This window comes from Apaloderma vittatum, unplaced genomic scaffold (genome assembly GCF_000703405.1).
Source record: "Apaloderma vittatum isolate BGI_N311 unplaced genomic scaffold, ASM70340v1 scaffold43604, whole genome shotgun sequence".
In the NCBI taxonomy this organism is placed as follows: domain Eukaryota; kingdom Metazoa; phylum Chordata; class Aves; order Trogoniformes; family Trogonidae; genus Apaloderma; species Apaloderma vittatum.
Window position 1 is genome coordinate 27,552 of NW_009712910.1, and position 15,457 is coordinate 43,008.

Genomic DNA, 15,457 nt, shown 5'->3' on the forward strand with positions numbered 1-15,457 from the left:
GCACTTCAAGCAAAGATCCTCCTGTCTTCTTCTCCAGTTCCTAAACTACTGTGAATTCCAAAGGGTACTGCTTTTGAGATTCCTAGACAGAAACTTTTGCAAGTATTTAGTGTTCTTAACTGAAGAAAGATTAGGGAAGGGTGGGGTTAATGTTCCAGCTTTAATGTGACAAAATTCAAGCTTGCGTTATCTCCAGTGGCCAAAAATTTTCAGTTACGCATCTGCTGGTGCCCTTTAGCCTTGATGGTCTTACCTCAGAGCTGCCTGAAGTGTCATCTTTACCTCTTACAGTGTGCTAAAAAAGTTATAATAGTGGGAAGAAATGAAATCCTGCGGATTGCTGGGGCTAAGCCTGCTCACATCTTTGAAAATAAAAGATCAGGCATTTGTGAAAATATCCTTTAATGATAATGGCAATGAAGAACCTATAGTGAAGGTAATATGCATTATAAAGAGATGGAACAGAAACTAAGAAAGCAATACACATCCACTCAATAAACTTTATACTGGCCACTTTAATCCCATTGAACTGCTATGCAGGTTTCTAAAATCTGACTGAGCCCCAGGCTGTGACCCACTCCTGCTTTCCAGGATGCAACCTCTGCTAGGCACTTAAATGAAACAGATTCCTCCTTAATTATCCAGCCATTTCCCTGGGCACTACACACAGTCTAAAATTACAGTTCTAAGGAAAAATTCATCTGCCTCCTCTCAGAGCTCCATATGGAGAGTTTAAATAGAGGGTTCCCGAAGTAGCATAGCACCGGAGGAAGTGCCAAAAATAAACCTGGTGTGCTGAGAACTACAACCTCCCTTTTGTCCCAAGTTCTAGGGCACTGTCTAGACTGATGGCGACTGAACTCCTGTTTCTGCTCTGACTGAGATGTTGTGGGTTATTCTCCATGAAAATACGTTGCCCCTTTTTCTTGATTCTGAACAGCTGGGTCCTTATCAAGAGGGCTCACAGGACAAGAGGCAGGACAGTCATTTGGCAGTGAGCAGTGGCAGTGACCTTGAGACAAGGATTTCCACCATATTTATAAATCATAGAATATTTCAGGATGAAAATGACCTTTAAAAGTCATCTAGTCCATCCCCACCGTCCTAGTTTATGAGCATCAGGATAAAAGTTCTTTGTGGCTGCCCGGCATGCATGGAAATTGTGGTAGGGACAGCTGTCCCTCTGGGGAGGAGAGGATGGTTCAGGTGACTGAAATGGTAGTTCTTCCCATGGTGCTCAGCATATAAGGGCCTTATCCTGTAGAAGAAGGTGTTCTTCTCTTGGATGTGCCATGCAGCCTGCTTGATGGAGTGTGGTCCTGGGGTCTGCAGAATGTGGGTATTTTCCTCCTCTGGCCTGCGCTCTTAGGCCTTGACTTTGGTGTGTCGGGAAAACATCCCGTTAGGGCTGCTACCCCATACTCACTCCCAGATGAGGAGGATTGGAATCTGGCTAGATGGAGGTACTTAAAATTTACTCAGTATTTCTTAATAATGTGAATGAAAGGACATGTTTAATTTAGGCACACTGCGTCAAAAAGATTTCCCAGAGCACTTGTGGAAGCCCCCTCCTTGGCAGTGTTCAAGGCCAGGCTGGATGGGGCTTTGAGCAACCTGGTCTAGCGGGAGGTGTCCCTGCCCATGGCAGGGAGATGGAACTTGATAATCTTTAAGCTCCCTTCCAATCCAGACCATCCTATGACTTTATGCCTTGACTTAAAATCACCTATAGGCCCTGCACAGAGAGGTGCTTGTGTTACGCAGAGAAGAAACACTTATCAGGTTTTCCATGATGAATACCATCTCTTGTAACTGTGTATGCTCCTTAGATATGTGCTTGCCTGGCAAACAGCCTTCCCGTGAACAAGTGCTTTAAAATTTAGGTCAGACAATGGCTGAGTTAGGCACTTAACTGAAACATGTAGGGACTTAAATAAAATTCTTGCTACCTAAGTAGTGGTTTAAGTAATTGGGATGCATAGTGCTGAGATGCAATTAAATCAGACCAAGATCAAGATGATGCAGACACCACAAAGAGCACATCTCTAGTACTAAATGTGGTGAAACTCTTTTTTCAGTGGTCTGTCAATAAAATATGAAGCATTATTAGTGCAGGAGAAAATTATAAAGATCCTCAGTGTTTTATAATTGGGATAAAAGGAATAAAAATGTAACGTAAAAAAGATTTTTTTAAAGTAGATGGGCAGAAACTGCTAGAAAGAAAAGTTTAAATGTCCCCAAACTAGCCAAACATGAGAAGGCTAAAAACCAATGTAGCTTGAGTAGCGTTTATAATCACACAATAAAAAAGTACAAAGGGGAAGTTATTTAACCAAAAAGTAATTTGTATATGCAGTCACACTATGTAGGAGATTAAAGAGGTTACACAAGGGTGATCACACTCAACAAACATAGGGTATGTGACCTTTCAGAAAAAGTGGCTCCTCTGGTAGAAAATCAGAACTCTGAAATGTTATTTATGTTACAGTGGATTAAAATGATCAATGAGGAAGTGTTATTCAACTTTAAGAAGTCTGACTTCCTTCACTGTCAAAGAATTTTGTTTATTGCTTGATTTTTTTGTCAATGTGAGAAGATTTCCAACACTGGCCATGAAAACTCTTGGGTTTGGTTCTGTTGGGGAGTTTGCTTTCCCTTTTATTGAGCCTTGTAGCATATAGTGGAGTACAGCAGTGCAGAATTTAAGAACAGTTAATCACTTATAGTAATAAAAACAAACAACAGTGTCAAGAGTGTAGTCATATTTTTATTATTTATTTGTACACAACCAAATCCTTACTAAATATTAGAAATTTATAAAGTATTGCTTTATTCCTGAGTGTTGTGCTGGTAAATAACAGGTAGGATAAGATTGCTGGTTTTTTAACTATGTTTATCTGCCTCAGAAAAGAGTGTAACATGCAGAAGAAAGACAAGAATGAGAAGGAAAAACAAATATTTGTATCAGTTTTGAAACTGTTATGCTGGCATGTGCATGTGACACTTTCAGGCAAATAATTTTTCATTTGTTTGTAATTTCACAGGTTTTGTAAGTGTCTTTCCTCTCAGTCATTAGTGCCTAAGAAGCATTTTAGTTTGAAAACATGCATTTTGAGAAGAGCAACTAATGGTGTAGAATTAGAATATATGAGTGAATGACATGAATTATACGATCTGACCTACAGAAATCTGCAGGATACTGTAATAATTTCCATATTTTATTTCTGCACAGTGTTTATGGCTGTCCTTTGGCAAAAAAAAGAAAAACACAAGATAAGCAACCCCAAGAACCAGCCCCCAAAAGAAAACCCTTTGTGGTTAAAGCAGACAACTCTTCAGTAGATGAGTGCTATGAAACTGATGGAACAGAGGAGATGGATGAAAAGGAAGAGGAAGAAGAAGAAGAGGATGAAGAAGAGGAGGAATATTCTGATGATAATGAGGAGCAAGGTGACGAGGAGGAGGAGGATGAGGAGATAGATCGAGAAGAAGAAGAGGAGATTGAAGAGGAAGAAGAGGAGGATGAAGAGGAAGGTGAAGATGTGGAGGAAGAAGAGGAGGAGGAAGAAGAGGAGGAGGAAGAAGAGGAGGAGGAGGAGGAAGAACGTGGTAATAATCAGAGTATTAGTAAAAAGTAAACAATGTGTGTTTTCTGGGTTAATCTTCTAGTGTGGTGTGTGAGGATTTAGCTGTGTGGTTCTCATTAAAGCTAATGGAAGTCATGCAGCTAAATCTCTCTGCTCCACACTGAAAATATACCCCACTGTGTTCTCTTAACATTTATTTTAATAAGTCTGTCTTCCAAATATTTTTTAATACACTAGCACTCACATTTCAGACAAGGAGGGTGGAGGTGTGTTTGTGCTAAAAATACTTGCATAAAATGTAATCCTAGTAGTGGCTTAATGCATGCAGTTACCAGGAGAATATTCACGAAGGTACAAGCAAAGCATCAGCTACAGCTGGGTGCCTGTACTGATCATTTGCAAGTGTATTTGCTGGATCTGCTTGTATAACGTCAATGGTTGCCCACATAGATGCTGTCACAAGTTTGCACATACTTTTTGTAGGCAAAAATGGGCCTCTTGCCTTTCAAAATTTTACCCCATACTTCCCCCTACCCTAAGAAACTATTTAAAATGAACTATTATACTTTGGTTCTTTGAGACTTAAATGCTGTGTGCTTTAGTTGATTCTGTTAAAAATACAGAGAGTGAGAGGTTTACAGAGATAAAGTCCTTCAAAAATTCATATCTTTTGATTATCATGCCATGGTATGAATGCCATTTAGATTGCAGGTGACTAGTAGTAACCAAACTAATGTAGTAGCAATGGGTTTAACCTATTCACCTTTCTCTTTTTTTTGGGTTACTAGACTCTGTATAACCAGTATTTTCAAACTATGTAATCAGTGTCCATTTACTCAAGAGTCCATATGCTGATGACAGACATCATAATGCACTGGGGTGAAATGAAAGAATCATGCAAAAATTAATGAGCTATCTAAAAAGTATTTTGTTCCCATTTCCAGGGAACACGTTTTTGGTTGGGTAGATTCACCTTTCTAACCAATAAAAATATAAGAAAAGCTTTCAGCACTCCTCAGTTGGATTCCTCTTAGGAACCAGGTATGAAAGTTGTATGACTTTTGTTTGAGCATTCTGTAAGGTCAGATCTTAAATCTTATAGAAAGACTTTGGAAGTATTCTTTCCATTTGGGCAAGATGGTTGCCAGCTGGGTGGCTATAAGCATTTTCTCAGATATCTGAATCTGTAGCATTTCCTCAATTGCTTAAATTTGCCAACAAAATTATTAGAGCATAAATGGCCAATCCTAAAAGTTCCCTGAGTTTGATGCAACAGGGAATCTGTTTCCTTTTGCAGAGAACTCTGTTGTTTCAGAACCTAGACGAGAAGCTGTGTTAGATCAGGCTGATGTGCAACTGCTGTCTTGATGGACAAGCGCAGAATGTCTAGCAATTTCTTTAAAGAGATAATGGTGACTTTGTTGGTGATTAGGTTATGGTGCAACTGCTGCTGTGATTTCCGCTGACGTGAAAACCTTTGAATCTACACTATCAAAAATGATAAAAGAAAAAAAAAACCTAAGCAAAACTCAAGAGCTCAAGAAAATTGCTTCTGGGAAGCCAGCAGGCTTGGTACTCCCATTTACTTTTGCTATCATAATAAAACACAGTGGTTTACTTATTCCAACAGTTACACATGCAGTTAGTGGTCCTAATCAATTGGCAGAGGCTGACATTGCTTTTTGACTGCTTTCCTTCCATATATAGTAGGCTGTGGTTAAGAACTTCAAAAATTTTACAGTGGTACCTGTATTAGCTGCTCTGTATATTAAATGAAATTAAAACTTACATAAGTTTTACTTAGGATCCCATGCTATTCCAGTAGTAATATATACGTACATTAATAAATATATATATGAGTCAAATATTAGTCATTAAGAAAAAAATACTCATTAAATCAAAAAAGTGGTAACATAATTTTATAACAAAAATATTTCATGACCTTTTGAGAATCAACGGAGCAATCACTATGCAAAAAATCCCAGTTAAAGCACAGCTGGTTTACAGGAAAGAGTTACTAGCAATTAATGAGGACAGTAGTGTGGAGTTCCTTATGTTTATGCCGAGGAGTGGAGAGTAATAACAGTTTGTTCTTGGTGAGGTCTAGAAGGTAATCAATAAATCAGCTTTTTAGAGATAGTTTATTTGCTGTCAATTTCGATAGGGATCTTGACGTTTCACTTTCTTTCGCTCATAACAGAAGCAGCTCTGGGTGGACTTTGGACTATTGATTTTCCAGGGAAACAGTGTGCAATCAAAATTAGAGGCCCTAAAACTAGGTGATCTGAGTATGGCACTTGTCTTTACCTATGTGAAAATGAGGTCTGTTAGCTCTGAATTTAGTTATCTTGCTGCTCACTACACTGTAGGTATTGTAATAAACCACCATCCACCTTTTAAGTCACCGTAGCAGGAAGTCTGAATGTGTCTTTGTGTTCCTATCTCATAAAAAAAAAAAAAGCAGAATTATCCACTAGACACCAGGATGTCTGTACAGTTCTCATAAAAATTTCTGTCAGTAGTGCTGTAGATTATAGCAGTTTAGAAAAATTTCATAAGTAACCGTAGTCTAGGGGGAAAAAACAGTTAAAATCATAAATATTGGTGACAGAAGAATTCCATCCAAAAGCATAGGACTACAGAGGTGGCAACCAGTGGGCGGGAATGGGAGAGAGGGGGAAGGCAAAGTATTTTACCATTTCTTAGACCAAATCCAGTTTTCTTTTAGAAAAGGGTAAATGCTCGGAAGCTCAGGTACCTCACTGATATCTCATTGCTAATACTTTTTGTTAAAAGATAGAAAATTTTGAAGGAGATCATCAGAGGATATAGATAATATATAGGTAATATAGGTTATTACTGAAAATACTTGGACATTTAAGGTGGTTTCACATCTCGGCCTTTTTTGAAAACCACATCTTTCTAGCCTCGTCACCGATAAACTACAGACCTTCGAAACTACAGATATATCCTGAAGAAACACTCTTACAAATCTCAAAATACCAATTTAAAAAAAAATAAAAAAATAAAAAAATAAATAAAAGCAACCAAAATTTAGGCAAGTCACAAATTCTAGGCTCCTATTTTTGTACAGTTTACTGAACCAAATTTAATGCTTAACATTTTCCAGCAATGGCAAATACATCAACTTTAAATTTCCATTAAATGTACTGAATCTCTCTGGAGAGCAAATATATATCTGTTTGTCTATGAATAGGCTTGAAAAGTCCTCATGTTTAGCACCACCCCTAAAGGAAAGATTTTCCCTTATATCCCAGAAAGAAAGCATAGATAGATGACCCGTGTTATGATAACCTAACCTATAAATGGCAATACAAATGGGAAGGAGTAAGAGGAAAGGCTGCTTTTGGAGTGCCCCTTGTCTGTAGTGGCAACTGCTGAGAACCTTTGGAGTGAAATCTGAAGAGTGCATTTGAGTTGCAAGACAAGCTGACATACTTTCTTCTGAGAAAAGCTCGTTGTTGCAGGTTGTTGGGTCCCAAAGACTATTTCACGGAGCTTTTCTATTATAGACAGAAATCTCCGTTGGAAGGGCTCCTGGAACAGATGTTCCAAGGCACCATTTAGGCCATATCAAACGAAGATATTCAAGATGGCTTGTACCCCAGGTATTGCATAATCTGCCAGAGGCAGGAAGCGTCAGGCTGATTCTAGTCCTAAAGAAATTTGATACATCAATCAAATCCATTTTGTAGATAATGCTACTGAAGTTTCCCAAGGGGTGAACTATTAGGTTTTTAAAATGTTTCAGACACTCTTTACATTTTCTATTAAACTCAAGGTAGCTGACATATCAGTATACCAATATGTGGTACTACATCTAATTTTTCAGTTGGAGTATACTGCAAAAATAGCAGTAAATGATAACAGTGTATATTCAAAGGAGACATGCTACCATTTTTTAAAACAAATAAAAGCTAGCACATCTACATAGAGTCAGATGTTCTAACTGTTTTCACTTTTTTTTTTTTAAATTGTAGGATTGTTTCTAAAAATCTGGTAATACATTTGAGTTTTTTCTTCACTTACATGAACTTGGCACAGACACATAGGCCCTCATAATTTGAAATCCACCTATCAGCTCTATTAAGATTGTTAGTGCCCCTCACTACCTTCCTGATCCCCTCATCAGATTGTATCTGAAGCACTTACATTCTCTACGCAAGAGGAAAGCACAAACATCAACCTAAAGCTCAAAGAAGCAACACGTGCTGAGGAGAATGTGGTGGCACTCAGGTTTCCAGCTGTGCTTGCTGCTGAAGATGATACTTCTAGATAAAATAAGGGTGACGTATCTCTGTTAGCAAGATTGCCTGTCCAGCCTGCTGACCACTAATCATACTCATTTATTTAAACTGTTGGCTGGAAAGTGGGCTTCTCTTTGGTTAACACAGTACGTGTTCAGTACTAATCAGAGCAGAGAGCTGGATTCACCTGTAGCTCACAGGAAAACACCTAATAGAAGAAAATTATAGCTTTAAATTAAGAGGCCATATATCATGATTTTATGGCTTAGGAGAATGTACATGGAAAGAAGTGCATTTTCCAGGGCCAAAGAAGAATACATAAATACCTGATAGTTTTGCAAAGTGAAGCAGATCTTAACCCTTTGCTAATAAACTGTACTGCTGTATTGTTTCACCTCCTTCATAAAAAAGATGCCCTGTGCTTAGAGTATCTCACTAACAACAATCTGAAGAACAGAAAAAATAAATAAAGTTGCAGCTAGAAGACATTTATCTTGGGCATTGTGTTGATTTCCTCTGGATAAGAAGTTAAAGTTGTCTTTTTGGTGTAGTTATGAAGTGCTCAAACCTGGGAGAGGTTGGGTTGAACCACAGCTTAAGAACTTTTATTGATATTTTCTTTCTGCATTGAAGATGCAAGCATGGATTGCAACATGTTCTTCTGCTTAGCTGTTTATATTATTTCATATAGAGACATTCAGACTAAAAATTTTCTCTGAAATTTTTTGTTGGAAGTAATGCAATTAAAAGATTTGAAACAGGTAGTCAAAGCTAAAAACTTCAAGGTTCTGGAGTAGAGTTGGGAAACAGGTAGCCAGTAAATACTCTCTGGATACTTCTACTTCTAGTGGAAAAAGTTCAGATCTATTTATTACAGTTGTGGTGTGTTTATGGTTCGTTGGTTGGTGGATTTCTTAAACATGACTGTGATGTTAGTTTAGTAAACTTTTTCTTGCTGCTCAAGGTGTTTATTGTTTACTACTCATAGTATAATTTCTTAAAAACATTATTTAAACGTTATTTTTGAATTCTCTAAAGTGAGATCAGGCCTGATACTGAGCTTGTTTACGTGAGGGCAAATCAAGAATAACTTATGTGAGCTGGTGTTGCATGTGTCATACCTCTTTTCCTTGCCTTAAAAAGCTATTTAAAAAATATTCCTTCTATATAAATGTTTAACTCAGAAGCTCAGTAAACATTCCAGGCTGTGTCTAGAAACTTAGGTGTAACTTTAAGCAGTTAGTAGTCCACTTTATCTTCAGTGTTTTGAGTTAAGAATGTACTTAAGTGTCCTCTGATACAGAGATTTGCATATTTAGCTCCTTTCCTACAAATAAAAGGCCTTAAATCATAATGTGAAATATCTGATCCTTCAAGAGCAAATGATTCAATTATAGCTTTGTGCAGTGTAAAGAAATTATTCACTTTTGATGAGACAGATTATAGGTCTCTGCCACACACATCTTCTGTTGATGTAAGCAGAAATTCTGTGGAGGAGATTGGGCTGCTTAAGGAGTTCAGGGTCTGAACTGAAGGCCTTAGCAAGAGCATCACGGAACACCCTCAGCACCACATCTGATTTTAGTGCTGCTTCATTCTGAATCTATTTCATGTGGCATGGGGTTGCTTGCTTATATTTTTAATTCACTAACCCTTTCCTTAGTTAGCTGAACACAAGATGTTGGGCCCATTGTAACGTCAAATTATTTCAGGGTTTGTATGTGACTGAACCCTTCTCTAGTCTTGCCATATGTCTCAGCAGTGCTGTTTTGGATTCTCACAGATTGCAATCCTCAAGAAGAGACTGTGTAGAGGTTGCTTTTTTTTCTGTATTTCCATTGATTCCTTCTGTCTGCAGACAAATGCTGAGTAGATCCTTGATTTTGCCTCTTTCATTTGTTGCCTGGCAAGATCGTATCATAAAATTAACTCTTTCTGGAATAAAATGAATTGGAGAAGAAACTCAGAGCAAAAATGTTGTAGTCTTAGAACTGTATTCCTACTCTCACTCAGACTTTCTGTAACCAGTTCATTACCAATGATCTCCTGTTTTTGGTGCAGCTGTGCCATGAAGCTGATTGCTTATGTGTTATAGGCTTTAAAGAACCAATGGTGAACTCAATTAGTGACCTAATGTTGTTGTAGACAGTCTCACATCTGGGTATGGCACTTCTGGAAGCATATTCACAGGTTGTGCAAAACCAAGCTCTTCATGTTCTCTTTGAATTCCTTCGCCTTTCACAGTGCTCCTTCAAAGACTGAATTGTCCACACTGTGCTACAGCTTACACAGTGATAATGGACTCTGTGTGAATCCTTTCTGATGCTACAGATATAACTGTTCTTAAAAATAAGTTCTGCTTGGTCAGTGTTAAAGGTTCCTATTTTTCCTGTTGTGTTTAGCATGCAGCTCTAAGGACAAATTTTGATTACCCTATTCATTCACAATTCCCACTGGACTTCCAGTATTTGTCGTAAAAGAGTGAACACAAATGGCAGCTTTTCACCCTGAAAAGCAGAGAACCGTAGTATTTGGTAGCTGTAGGAGTTAATTTTCCACTGTTACAATTCCTCCAGGAGAAAATAAAATGAAATAAAATTCTATATTGGATTGATCATTTCTTCTGATCCATATGTATTTTCATTAATTGAATTTGCAGTCCTGGCAAATGCCTCAGGTCATGAAAATTTTGTTTAACTGAGAAATGTAAACAATAACACTAACAAAGCATTCTTTGGGAACAAAAGCGTTGATGCATAATGAACCTATATATGTAATTCTGAATACTTTGTTATGGAAGCATTTCTTCCTCATTTTACAGGTCTCAGAACAATTCTGTTTTGTTCTTTTGTCCTCCATATTATAGTCCTTTTATACCGTAACAGAGTATATTATACCACACATAGTCTTTTATACCTTACATAGTCCTTTTATACCTTACATAGTCCTTTTATACCATAAGAGATACTTCCCCTTCCGTGAATTAGTGTATTTTACAGATATATTTTGAGAGCAGACTTTAGGGGCTACAGTTAGCGAGCTGGACAGCAAGTAAGGCCAAGTCATTCAGCAGAAGACGAAGAGGACTAATGCTAGGAACGAAACTACCTCAAGGACTTTGGTAAAGGATGTTAAATAGTAATTAGGAAAGGCCACTGATGTGTTTATAGACTCAAGCTGGTTTTTATCACTGTTGTTGAAGTCCTCAGAATTATTTGGCACATAAAGGCTTTATGCAGAAAGTGCTGAAAATAGTCATTCACTAACACTGTGCATGTTAAGTATCCATAACACCACACTTGGTGCTTTTGACGTTTTTTTATCAATGAATCCATGGCAGATATTATATGCTCTGTGCAGTAAATATTTTTGTTCTAGCAAAAATCTACGGTGACGCTATAAGCAAAAGTTTTGCTAGTTAACAGGATTGAGAGTTCAAGACTTCATGGACGTTTATTAGGTGAACTCATCAGATAGTTCTGTCATCCCAAAAGCTTAATTTTGTAGCCTATAAGAAGAGTAAGTAATAGTGTTGTTGTGACACTAAAGGAACACCACAGCAGAGCTGAATTTGCAATTGCAAAAACAAACAAAGCAAGTAGGCATTTTCTTCCTTGTACTCTGTAGACATGGATTACTGATGGTAACGAGGGAAAGGTTTCTGTGGCACCAGTACTTCCAGTCACCTAACACAGGAGTATTTGCAAAGCTGCCCAGGCCTGTGTCACCAAAGGATATTTGGTGACAATCCTTGCTTATTATATACACTTAAAAGGCATGCTATGCAAATGCTTTTCCTCTGATTTTTTATTGTGTCAAATCTATTGTTTCACCAAGTGGCTCAACTTATCATAGAAGTTCTATATAAACAAGATGCATCTGCTAAATATGTTCATGGACACCCTGCAAAGCACTGGGCTGAAGTTTTTACAGTAGACTGTCTTTTTTTTCATCTGCAGTAATTAAAATGTGATTCAACTTTAAAATCTGGCATCCAACAGAAAATTAAAAATTGTTTCTTTTTCTGTTGCAATATGTTGCATAAAACTTTGCCCTCGAATCATTAAGCACAAAATATATTTTAAAAAGTAACAGTGGAAATACAGAATGACAGATAATTATGACCAAACTGTTAGGAACAGAGCTGCTTTTCAACCTACAGAAAGTATATTAATGTTTACATTAGAGTTTGTTTATTTAATGAGAGCAGTCTTTGGATGTCCTTCTCTGAAAACATAGCCAGAAAGGGTGACTTTTAAGTGATCAAAAACTGGAATAGGTTCATGGGAGCCAAGGATCCTCTGACATTTTATGCAGTGAAAGAAATGTTTCAGAATAGAATAAAATGGAAATTCTGGCCCTGTCTGTAACTCAGCTTGCTGAGTGTGAGAGTTGATGCAGGAGTTCAGTGCCATATGTTCTTCTTTCCTAACACAGAAGGTTACAGGCTAGACTGGAGACTGCTTTGCATAAGCAATGCTCTTACGCATTTTTCTGAAGCTCTGTCACACCCTAGAAAAAATAATCAAGAACTGCAGTAGACCAAAAGGGGTCATTCTTGTGGGAAAGCAGGACTTGCTGAGTTCCTATCTTTGCTCTGAGGACACTCTAACCATCTTACAATTTGACCATTTAATATTAGGTTACAGAATCAGTCCTGGGAGCAGGGATCAGACATTTCATTTCTCTTTTTTAGGCAAGTCCCCTTGTATAATATGTACAATAAAGACAGTATATTTTTTAATAACTCAAATAGTATGAAGAAGAATATATGGTCTTGCACTGCTCTGTGTGTTCTGCTTCATAGTGGAGCTTGCATGCAATGTAGCTTTTATTGTAGTGACTAGCAAACTTTTTTTGGAGACGTATTATTGAGTCCACTCAAAGTGGGAGAGCTTTTACTCTTAGTCTTCCAATTCTTTAGCAAGTGACCTACTAAAAAATGTATTTTACCTGGCAGATGATCAAGCCAGGCTAAGGAGGGGAAATGGAGGAGGAAACAGACAATTCTTCTCTTAGCTAAAAATCAAAGCAAGGCAGTCAAAGCAACACTTTATGGAAAGCTTTTTTCTTTAAGGTGTGCATTAGATTGGATCTCTCTGGGAACTTACATGTGAAAACACTCGATGTCTAGAATCCTTTAAGGCTTAAATGTCAGGTAGGTGGAGAGCTTGTTAAGGCTGGAGCTCTTTCAGTACACATATAAGCAAAGCCTTGAACACTTGATCAGTGTTAGGGTTTAGATGTCTCCCAGGATTAAGCCACAAATCACCATAGGTTGTATCACCAAGAGAAATAAAAATATGACTGTTCCTTTCTATACAACATGCCACAAGAGATGTCCAATCTGAAAGTGATGTAGAAATTGCTGCTGATATTAATAAGATATTTTTTAAAGTGATTCATGTTGAAATACCCATTAAAAATAAGTATGAGCTTAAGAACAGATTTGATTCAAGGGCTAGTGTGTCTTCTGACACAGAAATAGAAATAATAATTTCCAAGTGCAAAAAGACATAAAGAAATTATTAGGAGGTCAGCATTGGAGTACTGTAGAGAGCAAGTGAAATATGCTGTTAGGATTCTTTCCTGGACATTAGGAAATGACGAAGTTGTGAAAGCTGCAGTCTAGAATCTGCATTGTGCAGAATCTTTAAAATAACAATAAAAATACTTTAAAAAGAATTTTACAGTATAGATGATCAGGATCAGGACTAGACAAAATCCCTACATCCACAGGCAATGCAGCACAGTACAGTTCTTTTCTGTTGTTATTTTTTCCCCTCCCTAATATGTGACCATTTTCCTACAGTTCATGATGTGGTATAACTTACTGTGTCTTTCTATCATACTGATGGAATTTTTTGTTTGTAGAATCAGAACTAGACAGGTGCAGGGCACTGAACCCATCCAATAAGTGTAGACTCTGTGAGCCTTTTTATAATATGGAAAACCAGGATTATTAAATTTGACTTGATCTATGAAGAACATACAAACAGCGATGAACTGAAATTACTAGCTATTTAGAAATGCAGAACTAAAAGTAATAGCAACGTACTCCTGAAATAATAACTGTCCTTTGGCAAAAGTGTGTTTTGCTTGAAATCTGCAATTCGCATATCACTGAGAAGATAGGCAGTGTGGAAATAATGTACACAGTTTATCTGAGTTTTAGGAATGGATTTGATGCAGATCTCTTTAGTAAATTCATTTTGAAGTCATAAAACATAATACAGCACCAGATACTAAGGGGGAAAATGCATGTTGGATAGGTTAATTCCATTGGTTCTTGAGTAGCTCGAATACTTTAGTGTGTAAAAATTTAAGTTAATGATGCTGGAGCCTAAAAATAATACTACGAAGTTCAACTCAAAGTGGAGAATATGCTAGAGTCATTTTAGTATGAATCACCTGATGAATACTTGAAGAGAAAAACAATAACAAAAATAATTTCAGGCAGAAGTAGACATATTGACTTTATCTCCTATATGTTACTTTCACCAGTGAACTCCAGCAAAACAAGTTCTGAGCTGAACCATCCTGAGACCAGACTCAGACTCAGGTTTTCATTTTGTACAGTGTAAGATTATCTCTTTGTGTGTGTGCATGTATTTCAGAAAACTGGCTATTGTGGTTACTTGTTTGATTGATCCACTTTGCAGTTTGTTGTCTTTGTGAGGCAAACTGGAGTAAGAGTTTCAGCAGAGGTGTCGTGCATGGAGACTGTACTGCTCTAGTCAATTCAGGTGCTGTGAGGATGGCTACAAAGGCACTGCCATAATGGCTGGCAGGTATATCTTTAGTTGGAGTTATATGTAAATATGTAGGTGGTTACATTTGCCCAGCAGAAGTTTTTATTTTATGAGTTGCAAACTTCCATCATCAGGACAGATAATCCAGTGCAGAGCTGAACAGCAGTGGGAAATCCCTCACAGAAAGGAGGAGCTGAGAATTTCTGAAATGGTGGCACTGTCTTCTTTAGGAAGATGGGTAGCTGGAACAGCCTCAGTGGAAGTATCTTTTCAGATGCAGTAGTGACAGAAAAAGGTTTTTTAGATTTGTTATGATAGAATACATTTTCTGCATTTAAGACTGCTCTGGTGCACTAATCTCCTTCTTAGACATTTTCAGTCTCAGAGGCCATAATATAGATGGTGAAGAAACAGAAGACAATAAAGACTCCTTGTAGCTATCTAAGAGCTACCTGCACCATTGAGTCACCACTTTCTGGTTTTTGAGGTCCACTGTATGCGTGTTCTTCACTGACTGGAGTAGATTCTCCTGCCTTGTTCTCTGTCTCTTCAATAACAGTAATCAAAGACTACATCCATGTGAGTGAATAAAACAGACCCTAGTCAACTTGTTTAATTCTGAGTTCAACAGTTGCATGACTTGTGTGCAATCAGTTAACCTTTTGCCTTCATATATGTCACTGCTTTGTCTGATGTTCTGCCCCTCATTAGTTTATAATAGAATGGTTATAACCAAAGAGGTGAAGTACCCTTTGTATTTACTTTCTCCTTATTCTCTCCTTATTACTCAGCTTTCCCTGTCACGAAAAGATGGGGAATGAGGGAAATGTAAAGTAACTGGATGAGGGAA

General features: G+C 37.6%; 1 protein-coding gene across 1 annotated transcript in view; it reads left to right on the forward strand.

Moving 5' to 3' along the window:
• Positions 1–15,457, forward strand: part of LOC104266988 (myelin transcription factor 1-like protein) — a gene marked incomplete at its 3' end in the record, with an annotated part of 69,164 nt that overhangs the window by 22,619 nt on the left and 31,088 nt on the right. Inside the window, exon 4 of the mRNA XM_009868143.1 lies at positions 3,233–3,609. Within this exon, the coding sequence (XP_009866445.1) occupies positions 3,233–3,609 (377 nt within the window). The remainder of the gene's footprint in view (positions 1–3,232; positions 3,610–15,457) is intronic.